Here is an 18107-nt window from a genome sequence, read left to right on the forward strand (position 1 = left end):
CTTCCGTCTGTACAGAAGCTGTTTCAGCGTCTGACATGCGGATTATGTCCGTTTCTTGTTTTATTTACATCTTCAGCAAATTTATAAAACAGTTCCTAGACTTTCAGAACAACACATGAATATGTAAAATGAAATTGGACTCTTGAGAAGAAAGACAAAGGCTTTGAATGAACATCAGTTTTCTTTTTCCAAAACAAATAGAAATTAGTTCTGCTTGTGTTTCTTGAATGAAGTCTTGAAACACTTACTTTATCACTGCTTTTATTTTATAGATGTATATATTATTTAAAGCCTGTAAATACATATATTTTCTTCATTAGTTTATGTATCATATAATTGTTTATTTTATTAGTTTGTAATAAAAATGTATGCAATATAATATAATTATATTAGTGCTGTCAAATCGATTAATCGCAATTAATCACATCTTACAATGCTGTCACTCATTTTTGTGCCAATTAATTACTGCTCTGATTTCTAAAAATGGCAAATTTTGTCCTTTAAATGACTTGTAAGTAATTAATTTCTTCTTGTTAGTAGTTTTAATTTAGCTAACTACTTACAGTTTAGTTTTAGACTATAGTTCTTTGAGAGTGTGTCAATGAAATATCTCCCATTGTGTGTCTGTGCAGGGAGAAGAAAATGTCTCGTGTCAGTGCGCTGAAGGTTCTGGATTACGGGATGATCGGTCCAGAGGGTTCGGATAACTGTCACAAGTTTGTGGACATCCTGGGCCTCCGGACCATATTCCCTCTGTTCATGAAGACTCCCAAGAAGATGAAGAAAGTCGGAATATCGGACAAGGAGCATGAAGGTTTGTAGAACTGCCTCTTTCTCTGTTGTAGTTCTGTTTTGCTTCCTATTTAATTTCTTTCTCACCAGTTTTATTCTTTTTAAAATGGATTTAGTGTGGTGGAGTTGCTCAATTAGTGGGAGAAACACACACACAGAGGCATTGTAATATGACGGCGAGTTCACAGTAATATCTTTTTCGCAGCTATTATTTACAGTTCAGCCGGCGGTTTATTCCACGGGGAGTAAACTCTGCGGCTGCTGCTCTTATTGTTTTGCCACGGCGATTCAAATAAGCTCCTCATACTGTTCTTAATGGTTATTAGAGACCTGCAATGAGAGTGAGAGAGAATGCGTCCCACTTTACCTTATTCTACTGTAATTTTGAGCGTTTGCACACTAGAGTGAGCTCTGGTAGAGCGTTTGACGGATATGAGTGTGTAAGAGCGTTTCGAGGGTGTGGAAAGAGCCATGTTTCAAATCAAGCTGAAATGGACCTTATTAAGGATAGATGGGATATTTAATTTGAATGCAGACAATGTATTTCAGAGTTTGTTGGAAGGTTTTACAGTTTTGTAAGCTGTAGTAGCCGGTACGGCAATATAAGGACATACTGCCACATTATAAAAATGCGCCTTAAAGGGTTAGTTCACCCAAAAATCAAAATTTTGTCATTAATTACTCATGCTCATGTCGTTCCACACCCATAAGACCTTCATTCATCTTCAGAACACAAATTAAGATATTTTTGATGAAATCCGAGAGGTATATGACTTGTCCATAGACAGCAATATAATCACCACTTTCAAGGTCCAGAAAGGTACTAAAGACATCGTTAAAACAGTCATGTGACTGCAGTGGTTCAACTTTAATGTTCTGAAGCGACGAGGATACTTTTTGTGCCCAAAAATAATGACTTAAAATAATGATTTTCTTTATGCCCAATATAATTCACATTACTTTCTTTTGGGAAGAAATATGATTTGGAATTTTAGGATGAAATATGACTTCGACATTTCTTCCCATCAGATTTGCCCTCTAGTCATACTATTTTTAACACACTGTGATTTGAGACCCATTAGCTCTAATCTTGCATACTATTTCAGACGGATAGTATCAGAAATGTTGAGGGATGTTGCTGTAAGATCTCTGTTCACCTGAGCTGGTTAGTGCTGTGAGTCTTCATCTGTTGACAGAGTTTAACTCTCAGATGCCGTTCAGCCAAGCAAGGACAGATTGGAAATTCATCTGCACAAAGAGGCAGAATAAATTAACCTGTGGCCCCAGGTATCTTACATAGGAAGTGCAAGAATATAAGACAAGTTACTTTTAGACAGCTTATATGTCTAAAATTTAAGATATTTTTAGATTATTAAGTTTGTTAAAATTACTTGTGGTGCTTTAGTAAGTCTGGCTTTAGCATTAAATGTGTGCCCTAAAACAGGATATATTATATAAAAGGTAAAGGATGTTTCCCAATTTTAAATATTTATCATTGTAGCATTTGTTCCAATTACTTAAAGGACCTATTATGCCCCTTTTCACAAGATGTAATATACTCTAAGTCTCTGGTGTCCCCAGAATGTGTCTGTGAAGTTTCAGCTCAAAATACCCCACAGATCATTTATTATAGCTTGTCAAATTTGCCCCTATTTGGATGTGAGCAAAAACACGCCATTTTTGTGCGTGTCCCTTTAAATGCAAATAAGCTGCTGCTTCCGACCCCCTTTCCAGAAGAGGGCGGAGCTTTAACAGCTCGCACTTCAGTTTCTCAACAACAACAAAGCTGGAGAATCTCACGCAGCCAAAATGAGGATTGTCAGTAACGGTGTTCAGCCTTACATTGTTCAAACCGGAGTCGACACTGATGGAGAGACTCAGGAAGAAGTTACAACTTTTAGAAGGAAACTGGATGTTTCTGAATGGTTAGTGGATAAATTTATGTAGTTGCTGTGGAGTTGATTCAACTCATCGACTAGCATGTGCTGTCATGTAACCCTTTCCCTTTTGTGCAAATTCAGCTTTGAATTGACCCTCGTTTGTGAAGCAGTCCGGCGTAAAATTACGGCATGGTAACAACACTCTACTACAACAACTCTTCCTCTTCTCTAAAGCAGCCCAACATGGCCTCACCCCCTTTGTTGCATATTCTCGGGGGCGGGGTTTATGATGTCACTAACCCGAGAAGACGCTCGTTGTAGTCCCTATCAGCCATTTGTTGTAGTCCTTAAAAAGCGATTTCTGTAAAAGAAGTCATGCAAATCTCATCGTATCTCTGTTGCAAAATTAATTATTAGCTAAATTTGCATATTTTATGCATGCAACAATATATTTGCATATGTTCTGGCTTAGCAGATTTGTCCTCAACAGGAAGTCCTTATCCTTGAAAATGAAAACATTTGTGCACATTTTTATTTTTCATAAATTGGTTTGTTTGTCTGTTGCTCAGTCGTATTGTGACGTGATCATGTGAAATATGGTTGGTGTGAGATTACACTGCCATCAATCAGCTGTTAGCGTCTTAATTCTTGACGTCCGTTCAGAGACAAAAGGTGCTTATGAAGACGCAGCCCCATCAAACTGATTAATTAATTATCAGCTTTGACGACGGAGAGTTTGAGTAATTAAACAGCTAAGCTCTTACAGCCCATCGAGAAACTTCAGACTGATCCCTGTAAAACTCCCTCTGAAACGTATTCGACTCCATGACGAGGGACCACAAGCATTCGTAATTAGCTGATTAGAAAACGCGCTTTCCATTTGCAAGCAGAGAAGAAAGATTTACCAAGGAGAAATAATGTGTTCTGCCACATTTCATTGTGTGCGCTAAGTCTTTTATTGATGGATAATGGTTTAAAAGAAATGAGAAGAACAACAATAAAAAAGTTACATTAAAACTTCTGCGCCGTTAATCACCAAACAAATTTACAGCATCCTCCTTTTGTGTGAGGAACTTAAATGGACCGTCCGCAGGTAAACAATCCTGACAGGCACAAAGAAAAGAGACGACGTTAATCTTCAGCTGGAGCACAGCCGCGTGAAAAGAAGTTTGGCCGCTTTCTCCTCACAAGAGCTGTTTCGGTGGAATAATTACATGTCGTTGAGCTGAGAAGCGGAAGAATTGAGAAATTGTCAGGATGTGTTTTAGCTAATGATGTGTTAGGAATGAAATAAGAGTCGTGACATGCTGAACGTCTGTCTCTCAGTCGCAGTGAACTTTGAACTCCGCTGCCAATTTAAACTTCCACTGTTACAAACTTCTTGAATGCGGTTTGGCCGTTTTCTTTAGAGAGAGAAGAGTGTGTGTCTGTGTGTGTGTGTGTCGTTGGGACTCTGGGAAATTGCTCTGAAGTAGATGAAGATTTGGGTTTGGTCCTGCCGCAGGGATAAAGGTCACATCAGTGTCGCTCCAGGTTCTGGAAGATGAACATCCTCAGGATACAACAGACTAAAGTCAAGACTAGCCGACAGGGACTCATAATTCTGCATAATTCTGACCACTGTCATTGAGATACTGTAATAATACTTTGAATTAGTTTTTATTTTCACATTTCAAAGTTTTTACATTTTTGGTTTTTCAAGAAACTAAATTTTTCTTGTGGTTTTAGTGGATTTTAGTTTTTAATATAGTTTTTTAATAGTGTTTTTGTTTTAATTTCAGCCATTTTGGTAACACTTTACAATAAGGTTCATTAGTTAAACATTAATATATTAACTAACATGAACTAACCATGAACAATACATTTGTTACAGTATTTATTCATCTTTGTTAACGTTAGTTAATAAAAATACTGCCGTTCATTGTTTGTTCATGTTAGTTCACAGTGCATTAACTAATGTTAACAAATACAACTTTTGATTTAAATAATGTATTAGTAAATGTAGAAATTAACATTAACTAAGATTAATAAATGCTGTAGAAGTATTGTTAATTCTTAGTTCATGTTAACCAAAGTAGTTAACTAATGAAACCTCCATTGTAAATTGTTACTATTATTTTAGTACATTGTTAATGAAAATGAGAAATAAAAATAAAATAAAGGTTTTTTTTTGTTGTTTTTTTTATTTCAGTTAACTTTTATGTCAAGCAACTTGACAAATGTTTATGTCTTTAGTTTTACTGGATAATTCTGAAATTTTAGTATTATTGAGGTACTATTATAGTTTAGTAATATGGTAACACTTTAGTATAGGCAACACATATAAACTATTAACTACGTCTTTTCCCACAATAAACTCCTAATTTACTGCTTATTAATAGTTAGTAAGGTAGTTGTTAAGTTTAGGTATTGGGTAGGATTAAGTATGTAGAATAAGGTCATGCAGAATAAGGCATTAATATGTGCTTATTAATTACTAATAAAAAAACAATATTGTAGTAATATGTATGCTAATAAGCAACTAGTTAAAAGACCCTAAAATAAAGTGTTACCGGTAATATTTTTTTTTTTTTTTTTTTTAATAGTTTTTATTGTTATATTTTCTTTTTCCGTTTTAATATTAGGCATAGTTTGAGGGTTTTTTTTTTGTCATTTTTATACATTTTTTTTTTTTTTTTTTATAATTTTTTAGTTTTATTTTAGTACATCAAGTTAAACTAAATAAAAATGTGAAATGTTAGCTTGGCAACTAGCTTAAACTTAAATAAAATAAGTTTGTTTTTTATATTTTATTTCAGTTAACTTATGTCAAGCAACTAAACTAATTTTTATGGTTTTAGTTTTGCTGGATAATTCTGTAATATTAGTATTATTGAGAAACCATATAGTTTAGTAATATTTTGAATTAGTTTTTATTTCTATATTTTCTGTTTCCGTTTTAATATTAGGTATAGTTTTAGTCATTTTCGTTGTTGTTGTTTTTTTGTTGTCATTTTTTTTTTTTTTTTTTTTTAAAGGTGCAGTGTGTAAATTTGGGAGGATCTGTTGACAGAAATGCAATATAATATCCATAACTATGTTTTCAGTGGTGCATAAAGACCTTACATAATGAACCGTTAGAATGAGCCATTTCTATCTCATACTCCGCGGGTCCCCTTACATGTTAAGTCGCCATTTTGCGCCGGCATGTTTCTACAGTAGCCCTAAATGGACAAACTGCTCTACAGAGTGCGTTTGCTTGACTGGCTACTCTCTGCTGTCTCAGATGACGACATCTTTGTCCTGTGTCAGCCACCGTAGCTTCTCTATATTGCAATTCGCAAAATTTACACACTGCACCTTTAATGTGTCTACATAGTTTTTAATTTTTATTTTTTTGTTTTATTTTAGTACATCAAGTTAAACTAAATAAAAATATAAAATGTTGCCTAGGCAACTTGCTGAAATAAAATAAGTTTGTTTTTTATATTTTATTTTATTTCAGTCGAGCAATTAAAACTGATTTATTACTGTTTTAGTTTTACTGGATAATTCTGAACTTTTACTATTATCGAGATACTATTATAGTTTTTATTAATGTTTTAAATTTGGTTTTTATTTGTATATTTACAGTTTTTGTTTTAATATTAGGTTTTTTGGTCTTTTTTTTATAGTAAATTTTTTATTACAGTTGTACTTTATTTTAGTAAATTGAGTTAAACTAAATGAAAATGAGTTTTCTTCATCTAAACACTAGTCGCGTGGCTGTCGCTCTGTCTGGCTGATTATTTATTAGTCTTTATCGGGTCATTTTAGACTAAATTACTAGAGTGGTTTGTCCAAATGTCTCCCGTTACAGAGGATAATGATTCTTTGGAGAGATGTAAGACAACGTTTGAGACAAACCCATTTGCTTTGACGTCTCAGCGCCAACTCAAAATTGGCCAAATGTGAACCGAACAAATGGCGGGGGGGAGCAGCAGCAGTTCATTTATTTCTAATGATTGTCTTTTAACTGCTTTTTAATCTCTACCGGACACGTAATAATTGCGGGAAGTGCTGGAATTGCTGTGCTAAATTGGATCAAAAGCGTTGGTGTAATTGCGCTGATCTCCAGAGCTCTGTTAATTCTCCCGTTTGAAATGAAACTTGGAATCGGATCATTGTTCTGCCGTTCTCAGAGGTTTCGCTAATGGATTCATTATTGAAAATTAGCTGTTCTTTTGCTGCAGATTCGTATGTTGATAATGTGATAATCCGCTTTGTTTGGAGGGATTTTCTTGAACTGTAACAAAACACCTTTGTCTTCTCTCTGCAGAAAGAGCGCACATGCTTTGGTGGAGAAACATTACGTGCTGCCACATATATTTATCTTTCATTCAAATGTCTTTCAACTTGTATACTGTCTCTTCATGTGGCGTTTCATAAGGCATGATGTAAAATGTAAATATGTGAGTAATATTTTCTGCTGGGTGTTTGGCAGCGGTTTTGAAATCCCAGGTCAGATTTTAAAGGGATTTTTCGCAAACAAATTTCATCCTCATGTTGTTGCAAACCGGTATGACTTTCTTTTTCCCTGTGAACGACTACTGAGTTTATCAAGCTCCAGAAAGGACAACAACAAAACAAAACAAAACCAATGTTGGAGCACAGTAAACACTGTTCTTGTGCACTGTTTCACATCTTCATCTATATTATATGAGAGAAACACTGATATTTCTCAGAATTTTCCCTTCTGCCGTTGCTCTCAAATCAAAAATGGTGTCATGGAGAGCCAGTGTTTAATGTTAATGGTGACAATGTGACATTTTCTAATCCATTTAAGCTTTGGCAGAGAGTAATATCACTGAATAAAGACTTTAAATTTCAGTCTGTTCCTCGTACAAAGCTTATGTATAATTTCCAAAGGTTTGGAATATTTTATAAAAATTTAGAAAATATTAATCTTCATTTTTTTTTTTTGTGAATTATTCTTTTAAATAAACAACTACGTCTACTCAAAATCATGTGATCATAAATGACAAAATTACTGTATGTACGTGTGTATGCTATTATGTTAGATGCGATTTAATATATATACTTTTATAAATATACTTTATAAAATTTGTAGAAGTATTTTTATAATATATAAATTCTGTAAAATTAATAAATTTAAAAAATATAAAAATTGTGTATGATTAATAAAAACATTTATTATATTTTTATAAATTAAATGTATAAATGTATATTATATATGTATGTCATATTTTGAAATTAAATATATATAAATAACTTATTAATATATTAATTGTTTTTAAATATATATTTTTAAATTTAATTTATTTTAATTAAATTATTGTGTATAATTAATAAAAACACATATTTAATTATATACATGTTTAGAAATTATTACATTTATAAAAGTATTTTCAATTATTATATATACATCATAATTTGAAATTATATATAAATATTTTATTAATTATATTTTTAAATACATTTTTCAAATTATTTTAAATGTATTTTTATTTATAAATTATTTTTTGTATTATGTATAATTAATAAAAACACATTTATTAATTATACACGTTATAAATTATTATAAAAGTATTTTCAATTATATATACCCGTGTGTGTGTGTGTATATATAAATATATAAATAAATATATAAATATCAAATTAAATTAAATGTATATAAATAATTTATTAATTATATTGTTTTTAAATTTAATTTATTTGTAATTTATTTATTTAATAATTAATTAATTAATTAATTTTTATTTATTTATTTATTGTTTTTTTTTTTTTTTAAATGGGTACTCTGTTTGGTGCCTTATTACAAATGATAGAAAATCACTTTACGGTGTATTAATTTTTAATTATAAAAATGTTAACATCTTTCATATTGCATTTCACATTATATTACAAGCTAAAAATGGTCAAATTACACTTTTTTTCCCCATTCTTTGTATTTTCATTGATTCTTCTATTCTGCTAAGGGCCTTTCATGAAGGGACTCTATTGCTCATTTGTTTGTCCCACATAGAGTACCGCCCCCTACTGGACGCGCCGCCGCATTCTCGTCCTGCCAGCCAATGGCCATTCTCCCTGTTGCCACGACGACCTGGAGTGATGTAGTTGGTTAGCCGAGTCTTCTTTCCTGTGTGTAATGATGACAAAAGCTTTCCCGAGGCAGAGCTGGGAGATAACGCACTTATCTCAGACCTCTAGCCTGCACCTCTCTGCTCTCATCCGCTCCCTGTGGCTGTATTCCTCACCCCAGACAGTTTATTCCGCCGCTAATAACGTTCACTTTTTTCTCTCCATTCGCTCCTGGTGGCCGCGAGTCGCCTTGAAGACCCGCGACATCGCAGTGCTGACCGAGCGTTTCCTCTCTCCGTCTGTTGATTAATGCGTCTCCTTCGTTTACCCGCGGCATTAGAATGCATGTGTTGGTTAAGAGATGCACACGGACTGATGTTTAAACTCACGCCGTCTCATTTGTATTCAGCGGCAGTGAAGGCCAAGGCCAAATTAAATAGTTTTATCAAGGCCGTCTGATTATATGCTGTGAGTGTTTGTGCGAGATGGTGTTTAAATATTGATTTTTAACCTGATGAAGAACCAGGCTCATGGACGTGCCGGTTTAGAAGACGTTACATCTTTTTACTGTATAACCTCCTGATGCAGGGGTTTTGAAGTGTGTTGCTACAGTAATTGAAGTTCAAATATCCTAGAAGAGCATTAGCATTAATAATCTGCCCCAATAAACCATAAATAAGTAAAATCTCAATAAAACAGTCAGATTGTGATGCGATTTATTATTCCCTGCTACATGAATTAACATATTCAACTCAGATTTTCTCTTGTAATTCTTTGTTGATTTGCTTTTTCATTTTTTTTTTCTTTTCTTTTTTTTTTTGCATTGTCACTCTTTTGTTTGCTTTTTTTGTTTTTCTGGTTTTTCTATAGTTATTTTTCTTTATTTGTGTCGCAGCTCGCCCATGTTTGTTGATTTGTTCTTCATTATTTTGTTCGCTTTTGTTCGCTCTCCTTTTTTTTGTTTGGTTCGTGCTTTTGTTCGCGCACGTTTGTTTTCAAAAGCGAAAAAATGAAAAAAATAAACATTCGCTGTCATATGCATTACCATGCATTACATTTACTTGTAATTCTTAGTTGGTTGGCTTTTTTGCATTGTTTTTTGTTCTCTTTTTTTGTTTGCTGGTTTTTCTTTCATTTTTTTTTCTTTCTTGGTTCTTCGCGTCACCCATGTTTGGTTTGTTCTTTGTTATTTTATTCGTTAGTTTTATCCTTTGCTTTTGTTTGTTCTCTTTTTTTTTTTTTTCGGTTCGCGCTTTCGTTCGTTCTCGTTCATTTTCACTCACTGTTTTTTGCAGTGAAAGAACTAACAAACGAAATATGAAAAACATTCGCTGTCATATGCATTAACAAACTTAACTCAAATTTTCCTATTTGCTTTTTAATTTGCTGGCTTTTTTTGTTCCCTTATTTTTGGTTGCTGGTTTTTCTATCATAATTTATTTCTTGGTTCTTTGCATCACCCATGTTTGTTGATTTGTTCGTTATTTTGGTCGCTAGTTTTATCTCTAGTTTTTTTTTTTTTAGCTCTACTTTTTGTTTGTTTGTTCCTTTTTGTTATTTCACACTTATATTCACTCTCTTTCATTTTCATCCATTATTTTTTTTCAGTGAAGAAACTAACAAACATAAAAATGAGGAAAAGAACATGAACAGTTTACATTAGGGTTTTGTTTATCAACATTAGTTAACTACATTAATTAACATGAACTAAAAATGAGCAATACTTCTACAAATTATTATATTTATTATGCATTATACCGTCTCATCACCTGTAACACTGTTTTGGTCAGGTTTGTGTTAATATAATGCATATTTCAGCTCTCCTCAAGCTGTTTTCATATCAAATTATCAGCCATCAAATTATTGTGGGATGGGCTTTAAAGGAATAGTTCACCTAAAAAGTAAAATTGTCTTTTTTTTTTCTTTTTTTTTTCTCTGAATACATTATTTTTTGTCTATACAAAGAAAGTCAATGGGGTCCACAGTTTTGTCGTTAACTTCAAAATATGTATTTTTTGTGTTTATCAGAAGAAAGTCTTACAGGTTTGTGTTTTTGAGTGATCAATCCCTTTAACATGTTGACGTTTCTTTCTTTTAAAGTGCCCGAGTCTTGTGTGATAGACTCTTTCTTACGGTAAATTTTGCTTGTTCCTGTTTGGAGGGAAACAAGGCGTCAGATCAGATTTGCGGTTGCGTCTGATGTCTTGTTGCGTGTCGCTTCGCTCTGCTCTAACGCTTCTTCATTAGTGTGTTTTTATAGGCGACAGCAGCGAGCAAAGACTTTCATGCACTTCACTCCACGTTCATTAAAGCTTTTAGTGCAGTCTCGTATTTTCCATTTGCAGCAGTTATCTAAGGCAGTCACAGACTCGCTCGCCAATATTTGTGCAATTTCTACTTTTATGTCTAAGTAAATTACAACTTTTGACTCTGTGTTGATACTTTTATGTTAAATGGATAAAAAAGCAGTAAGACAAAAATAAGACATGTTTGTATATTTCTGTGCAACATGTTTAAATCAATAGTTTTTCCATGTCTTTTACACTGATAATAATCATAAATGTTTCTTGAGCAGCAAATCATCATATTAGAATGATTTCTGAAGGATTATGTGACACTGAAGACTGGAGTAATGATGCTGAAAATTCAGCTTTGATCACAGGAATAAATTACATTTTAACATATATTCACATAGAAAACAGCCATTTTAAATTGTAATAATTTTTCACATTTTTTACTGTATTTTGAGCGGAAATCAGCTGGAATCACTCTGACAGCTACAAGAGAAAGTTTGAAAGATACTTTTAAAAACGCAGGAGAACTGAGGATGTCTAATCTCTTCGTTGTTTTGCGGACAGTTTCATGTTCTTACTCTAGAAAAGCACATTGCCATTTGGCGGATGTCACCCTCTTTATTTAACGTGAATGGATGACACGATTGTGTTAAATCAAGACACTAAAGCCTTGTTTTCTTCTCCCAGAGCATGTGTGTTCCATCATCGCCTCCATGCTGAGGAACCTCAAAGGGCAGCAGAGAAGTCGTCTCCTCAGCAAGTTCACAGAGAACGACTGCGAGAAGGTAAAAATAAGACAGCTGACGGTACGGCTTTATTATCTTCTGCTTCTAAAAATGGCAGAGTGACGACAAAAGAGCGCTTGAGGAGAGTTCGCTGGCAGATGGGTTTAATGCTATCATAAAGATAATATAGAACATGCTGTGCTACTTACTGACACCATGAGCATAAAGTCAAATTCATGTAGAAACTAAACAAAACCATCTTGGTTATAAATATCAGTTATTACATTTGTTTATTGGTTATTATAAGAAAATTATTATAATTGTAATGTTAATCTCAACATTAAGATCAAAAGTTGTATCGGTTAACATTAGCTAATGCACTGTGAACTAACATGAACATTTTTATGAACATTAACAAATGTTTTAAAAATGTGTTGGTCATTGTTAGTTTTTGTTAATGCATTAACTAATGTTCACAAATGAGACCTTATTGTAAAAAGAAATGCTTTTTACTTAAAATGTAAATAATTGCAAATACACTTTAAACAAATTCTAAACCTTTAACTAGTTAAACAGTCATTTTTTCGCTTTTTCTTTCGTTTTTTCATTAATACTTTTGTTTGTTCCTTTTCAATAGTTGGTTCATTTATACTTTTTGTTTGTTGGCTTTTATTCGTTCTTTCAGTCGTTTGTTTGCTCTTTTGTTTCATTCATTGGTTTGCTTTTTTTGTTCGCTCTTGTTGGTTGGTTTTTGTTCATTTTCTTTTATTCTTTTGTTCGTTCATTGTTTTCTAGTCATTATTTTATTAATTATTTCAATCTATTGTTTATTTCTTTTTCGGTTTGTTCACCCAATTTCGTTTGTTCCTTTGTTTGTTCTTTCAGTTGGTGTTTTTTATTTTCTGCCGTTTTGTTTTGTTTGCTCTTGTTGGTTTTTTATTCATTTTTTCATTAATTCTTTGTCTATTTTTTTTTTGGTGTGTTCATTTATTTTATTTTATTTCATTTGTCCTTTATTTCCTTGTTTTGTTTTGTTAATTCACCCGTTTTCGTTAATTCCTTTTGTTTTTCCATTTGTTCCTTATTTCCTTGTTTCCTTTTGTTTTGTTTAGCATTTTTTTATTTGTTCTTTCATTCGTTGCTCTTTATTTCCTTATGTTTTGTTTTGTTGTCATGCTCTTTTGTTTGCTGGTTTTTGTCTTTCATTTTGGCTTTTGTTTTGATTGTTTTGTCTTTCTTTATTATTTCTTTTGGTTTTCACCCTTTTTCGTTTATTCTTTTGTTAGTTTTTTCATTTGTCCTTTATTTTCTTGTGTTTTGTTTTGTTAGTTTGCTCACCTGTTTTCGTTTATTCCTTTTCTTTTTCCATTTGTTCCTTATTTCCATGTTTTGTTTTGTTGGGTTTCATTCTCTTTTGCTCATACTATATCTTAATATCGTTCATTGTTTTTTGTATTTTTTAGCACTTTTTATTTGTTCTTTTATTCATCATTCTTTATTTCCTTCTGTTTTGTTTTGTCATGTTGTTTTGTACGCTGGTCTCTTTCATTTTGTCTTTCATTTCGCTTGTTTTGTCTTTCTTTATTAATTTTTTAATTAATATTTTCAAACTATAATTTCTTTCTTTTTGGTTTGTTCACCTTTTTTCATTTATTCTTGGTTTTTTTTTCCCTTTCATTGGTCTTTATTTCCTTCAGTTTTGTTGTCATGCTGTTTTGTGCGCTCTTGTTAGTTGTTAGTTGTTTTTTGTTTTTCAGTTTGGCTCTTTTCTTTTATTTCACCTGTTTTGTTTGCTTTCTTTCTCCTTGTTTCGGTCAGTCGTGCATCAGTGTAATGTTTCATGCGTGTGTTGTTTGGACTGTGTTGATGCGGTTCGCTCCATCTTGTGTCGTACGTCTCCTTTAGTCTCGGTCGGGGGTCTCCATACATCACCTGGACGGACACGTGTGCTGTTATCGCTCAGCAGTCACTACTCTTAAAATAACCCTCACAGTCCTGCCGGGCCCTGTTTCATCACTCTGACAGGAGCAGTGCATTATTGGTAGTTTCACGAGCTAAAAGATTTCGGCCATATGGGCATCATCATGCCTCAGTTCTGTTTGTCTTCAGATTGTCACAGGAATCGCTAGAAAGAGGGTGACGAATGTCTCTTTTTGTCTTTAAATAACACAACCGCCATTCGTCTTGTGTGGGATTTCGTCGCCGCCACAGTTAAATATGAATATCATTTACGTAACGTGAATTTGGGTCCTAAAGCACATCTCTTCTTGCCAGCGGTGGTGTGTTCGTGTGGCGTTTCGGTGCATTTGTAACGTATGCTCACCCTCGCTCTCTTTCTGCAGGTTGACAGACTCATGGAGCTGCATTTTAAGTACCTGGAAGCCGTTCAGCTCGCAGACAAGAGGATCGAAGGAGAGAAGCACGTAAGATTCACGCACACACATTCGTGCTTGATTGGCAGTATCTCCTCTGCGAGGGCAGATCTGCGTGTGAAGATAAGAGCAGACCTACCAGACTCAAACGTCACTGTGGGATCTGCAGGTCGGACACTCGACACGCTTCTCTGTTAGTCCGCTCGCCTTTAGAGCCAAACGCTGTTAAACTTTTACACTGAGCACACATTCCCATCAGCCCTTGCAGGACCTAGAGTCTGTGTAGGCACACCTCAACAAACACCCAAACAAAAACCTCATCATCGGGTTGGTCTTGCTCCATCAAAATTGTTACATTGGAAACAGCTTGTGTTGGCATTAAGACTCAATCCAAATACTTCAAACTTGTTTTCAGACCCTGATGCTGCATGTTTGTTTGAGGGCAGATAACGTGGTAACAGTCAGTTACGTCATAATTCGACTCTCAAGTCAATGGAAATGCGAGAACCGCCATCATTTTGTGGATCCTGGATAACTATAAAGTTACCTTATATTACTTCTATTATTTCTTTTTCTTCATCATCTTCTTAACCCTTAAATGCATACCTTGAGTCTTTGGTGACCCGGGACGTCATTCACTACCCTCTTCCTCATTCTTTTTTAAAGTTAGACATCGATCTCCTTAGTATTCCTCAATCAATTCATTATAAACAATATAACAACAACAATATTTCCCCCTTTAATTTTTTTTGTAAAAATTGTATAGGGTCGCTCACGAACCGAGGTGTATAACTGAAAGTATATTTATTCTGCACAGCAATAATTTAATCTTTGATGACTGAATAAGTGAAATTCGCCTTTATTCCACAAGGTAGCAATGTCTGATACACGACGAAGTGACGTTTCACTCATAGTTACCGCAGGCAGAAAACAAAAGAATACACAAGTATCATCAGCAAACCTTGAAATGGCTCAGTGATTTACGCAATCAAATATTAGTGTCACTGTCACTTGATTGGTGGATCTGGTGAAGAAGCTGTCAGCGATCAAAATAATGATTTTGAAGATGTTGAAAATGATAGTTTTGTGGATATGTTTGAGATGGTGAATATGAGCCAGATGCTGAATGTACTGGGGAAATGAGCTCTGACGAGGACAGTGATGATAGAATAAAACATCTGCTCAAGCTGAACACTTCCAAGCTTCAAAAGATGCTTTATTTTATTCTTCTGTAATTGTAACTCTAATATCAGGAGAGTTTTATATTATCGCGACAGGTAGAGATCCATCTGTGTTAGATATAGTAGTAGAAAATTAAAATACAGTAGTCATATATAGATAAATATGACTACTGCATTTTAAAAAATTATCATTTATTTATTTATTGATTTATTATCTGTACACTGATGAGCCAAAACATTATGAGCAGTCACAGGTGAAGTGAATATTTGGATAATTTCCTAACAAGGCCACATATTAAGGTCTGGGTTGATTAGATTGTAAACAATCAGTTCTCATTAACAACGTGTTGGATGCAGGAGAAATGGGCAGGAATAAGGATCTGAGCGACTCCGACAAGGGCCAAATAGTTATGGCAAGGTGACTGGGTCAGAGTATCTCTGAAACGGTAAGGTTTGTGTGTTGCTCCCGGTCAGCAGTGGTGAGAATTTACCAACAGTGTCTGAGGAGGGACAAACCGCCCAAGGCTCATCGATGCACAAGGGCAACAAAGGCTAACCCGTCTGGTCTGAGCCAACAGAAGGTCTACTGTGGCTCAAGTCACACAAAATTTTAATAGTGGTTATGGGAGGAATGTGTCACATCTGCTGCGAATGGGGCTGTGTAGCTGCAGACCAATCACAGTGCCTATGATGACCCCTGTCCACCATCGAAAGCACCTACAATGGGCACGCAAGTGTCAGAACTGGACCTTTCTTTTACATCACATGGACGGCCGTGGACGTGCGGAGTTTACCTGGAGAAGTGATGCACTGTGGGATGACAACGAGCTGGTGGAGGGAGTGTGATGCTCTGGCCAGTGTTCTCCTGGGAAACACTGGGTCCAGCCATTCATGTGGACGTCAACCTACCTAAAGATTGTTGCAGACCAGGTCCACCCTTTCATGACAATGGTGTTTCCTGTTGGAAGTGGCCTCTTTCAGCAGGATAATGCACACTGCACACATTGATCAGGAATGGTTTGAGGAACATAATGAAGAGTTCAAGGTGTTGCCCTGGCCTCCAAGTTTCCCAGATCTCAATCCAATTGAGCATCTGTGGGATGTGCTAAACCAACAAGTTTGATCCACGGCAGCTCCACCAAACAACCTACAGGACTTGAAAGATCTGCTGCTAATTTTTTGATGCCAGATACCACAGGAAACCTTCAGGGCTCTTGTAGAGTCCAGGCCTCGGTGGGTCGGCGCTGATTTAGCAGCACACAGAGGGCCAACAGCATATTAGGCATATTTCGCACCAGAGGAACCTTTTCATAGTTCCTAGAACTATTGGCTGAAGTACCCGGATTTTGCCGTGTTTGCACCGCAGGAACTAGGAATGATTTTAGTTCTAGGAACTCCTTTTGGGGGGACTAAATTAGCTCCTATTTCAGAGTAAGGTCTAAATCAGCACTATAGGAACTATCAGTGATGTAAGTGTGTGTTGATTGGTCAAACCCATGTCAAACACCGGCACCCGGCATTTTTAAAAAGCCATGTAAACATATTTACGAGCATGGAAAACAGCGATAACAGCATTTACCCGTTGTCTGCAGGGTTGTGTTCTTTTTTCCACTTTGATATGTAATACTGAAAGTTGTCATAGGAGATTTTGTCTCTTAGCTCCACTTTTTTGCTCTTGCTTTTATGCTTTTACATTCCATCTCCGTTATCACGAAACCCACGACACACAACAAACACAGCTCTGATCACGGCATCCTCCATCCACGTTTTTTAGCGTTTGTAAATTCCGCGCTTAAAGATGCTGCTGTCGGCTGATTCAGAGTTCCTATTCCCGGTGCGAATGCAACCAGGAACATGGCCCGGGGGAGAAAGTAGTTCTCGGGAATCTATCCTAGTGGCTAGTTCCTAGAACTACTCGGTGTGAAAGCCTATGTTTTGGCTAAACGGTGTATATATCTGGGGTTTTCTTTAAGCCAAAGTTTATGCAAAACGCTGAAACAAACCATGCTTAATCTTTTAGATTTGGGCTGTGCATTCTTTTTTAAAGTTATGATGTAACAATTAGTTTGTGATGTTTATTGCAAAGATTTGCATAATTACAAATATGATACTATTGCATATCATTTTAAAATAATCTATTATTATTAATACATTATTATTATTATTATTATTATTAAGAAGAAGAAAATGTAATGATATTAGTTATATATAATTATCAAAGTTTTTTTTATTATTTTTTATTATATATAAAGTTGTGCAAATTTATTTGGCATGCGGTCACAGGTGTGTTTAAAGGCTTTTTACAGTAATTCTCCGTTATATAAGTTGTGGGGTTTCAGCCAGCATTAATTAGCGTGGAGATGATTAAAGGCAGATGTTAATTGATGATAATTGGCAGGTTGGGGTGATTATTCCACAGTGTGTAACTGGTCTGTGTGTTGTGTTAGTAGGTTAGGCTGTGCTGTGTGTGCGCATGTGTTTGATTATACTGTGTGTGTTGTGTGTGTTTGTGTGTGTGTTTGTGTGTGTGTGCGTGTGTGCGCGTGCGTGCGTGCTGGAGGATATTGGCGTGTGTATGTTGAGGATGTGAGCTGGGCACTGATGAGGACTCCTGCGGCTCGTGTCTCACACTCATCCATCCTAATGTGTGTTTAAGACAGACATTCTGTTTTCAGGGATGCTTCAGGTTGGGCTTTCTAAACATTTAAGAGATATTGTGATTTTTATTTATTTATTTTTTTTTTTAAATATTAAATATCTTAAAATATCTTAAAAATGTTTAGATTTTAACCAACTAACCATT

General features: G+C 34.8%; 1 protein-coding gene across 1 annotated transcript in view; it reads left to right on the forward strand.

The window, feature by feature from the left end:
- LOC127504674 (beta-catenin-like protein 1) overlaps positions 1-18107 on the forward strand; it is a 46761-nt gene that overhangs the window by 14926 nt on the left and 13728 nt on the right. The window contains exons 11-13 of the mRNA XM_051879579.1: positions 633-814; positions 11714-11811; positions 14094-14174. Coding sequence (XP_051735539.1) covers positions 633-814; positions 11714-11811; positions 14094-14174 — 361 coding nt within the window. The remainder of the gene's footprint in view (positions 1-632; positions 815-11713; positions 11812-14093; positions 14175-18107) is intronic.

This window comes from Ctenopharyngodon idella, chromosome 22, assembly GCF_019924925.1.
Source record: "Ctenopharyngodon idella isolate HZGC_01 chromosome 22, HZGC01, whole genome shotgun sequence".
NCBI lineage: Eukaryota > Metazoa > Chordata > Actinopteri > Cypriniformes > Xenocyprididae > Ctenopharyngodon > Ctenopharyngodon idella.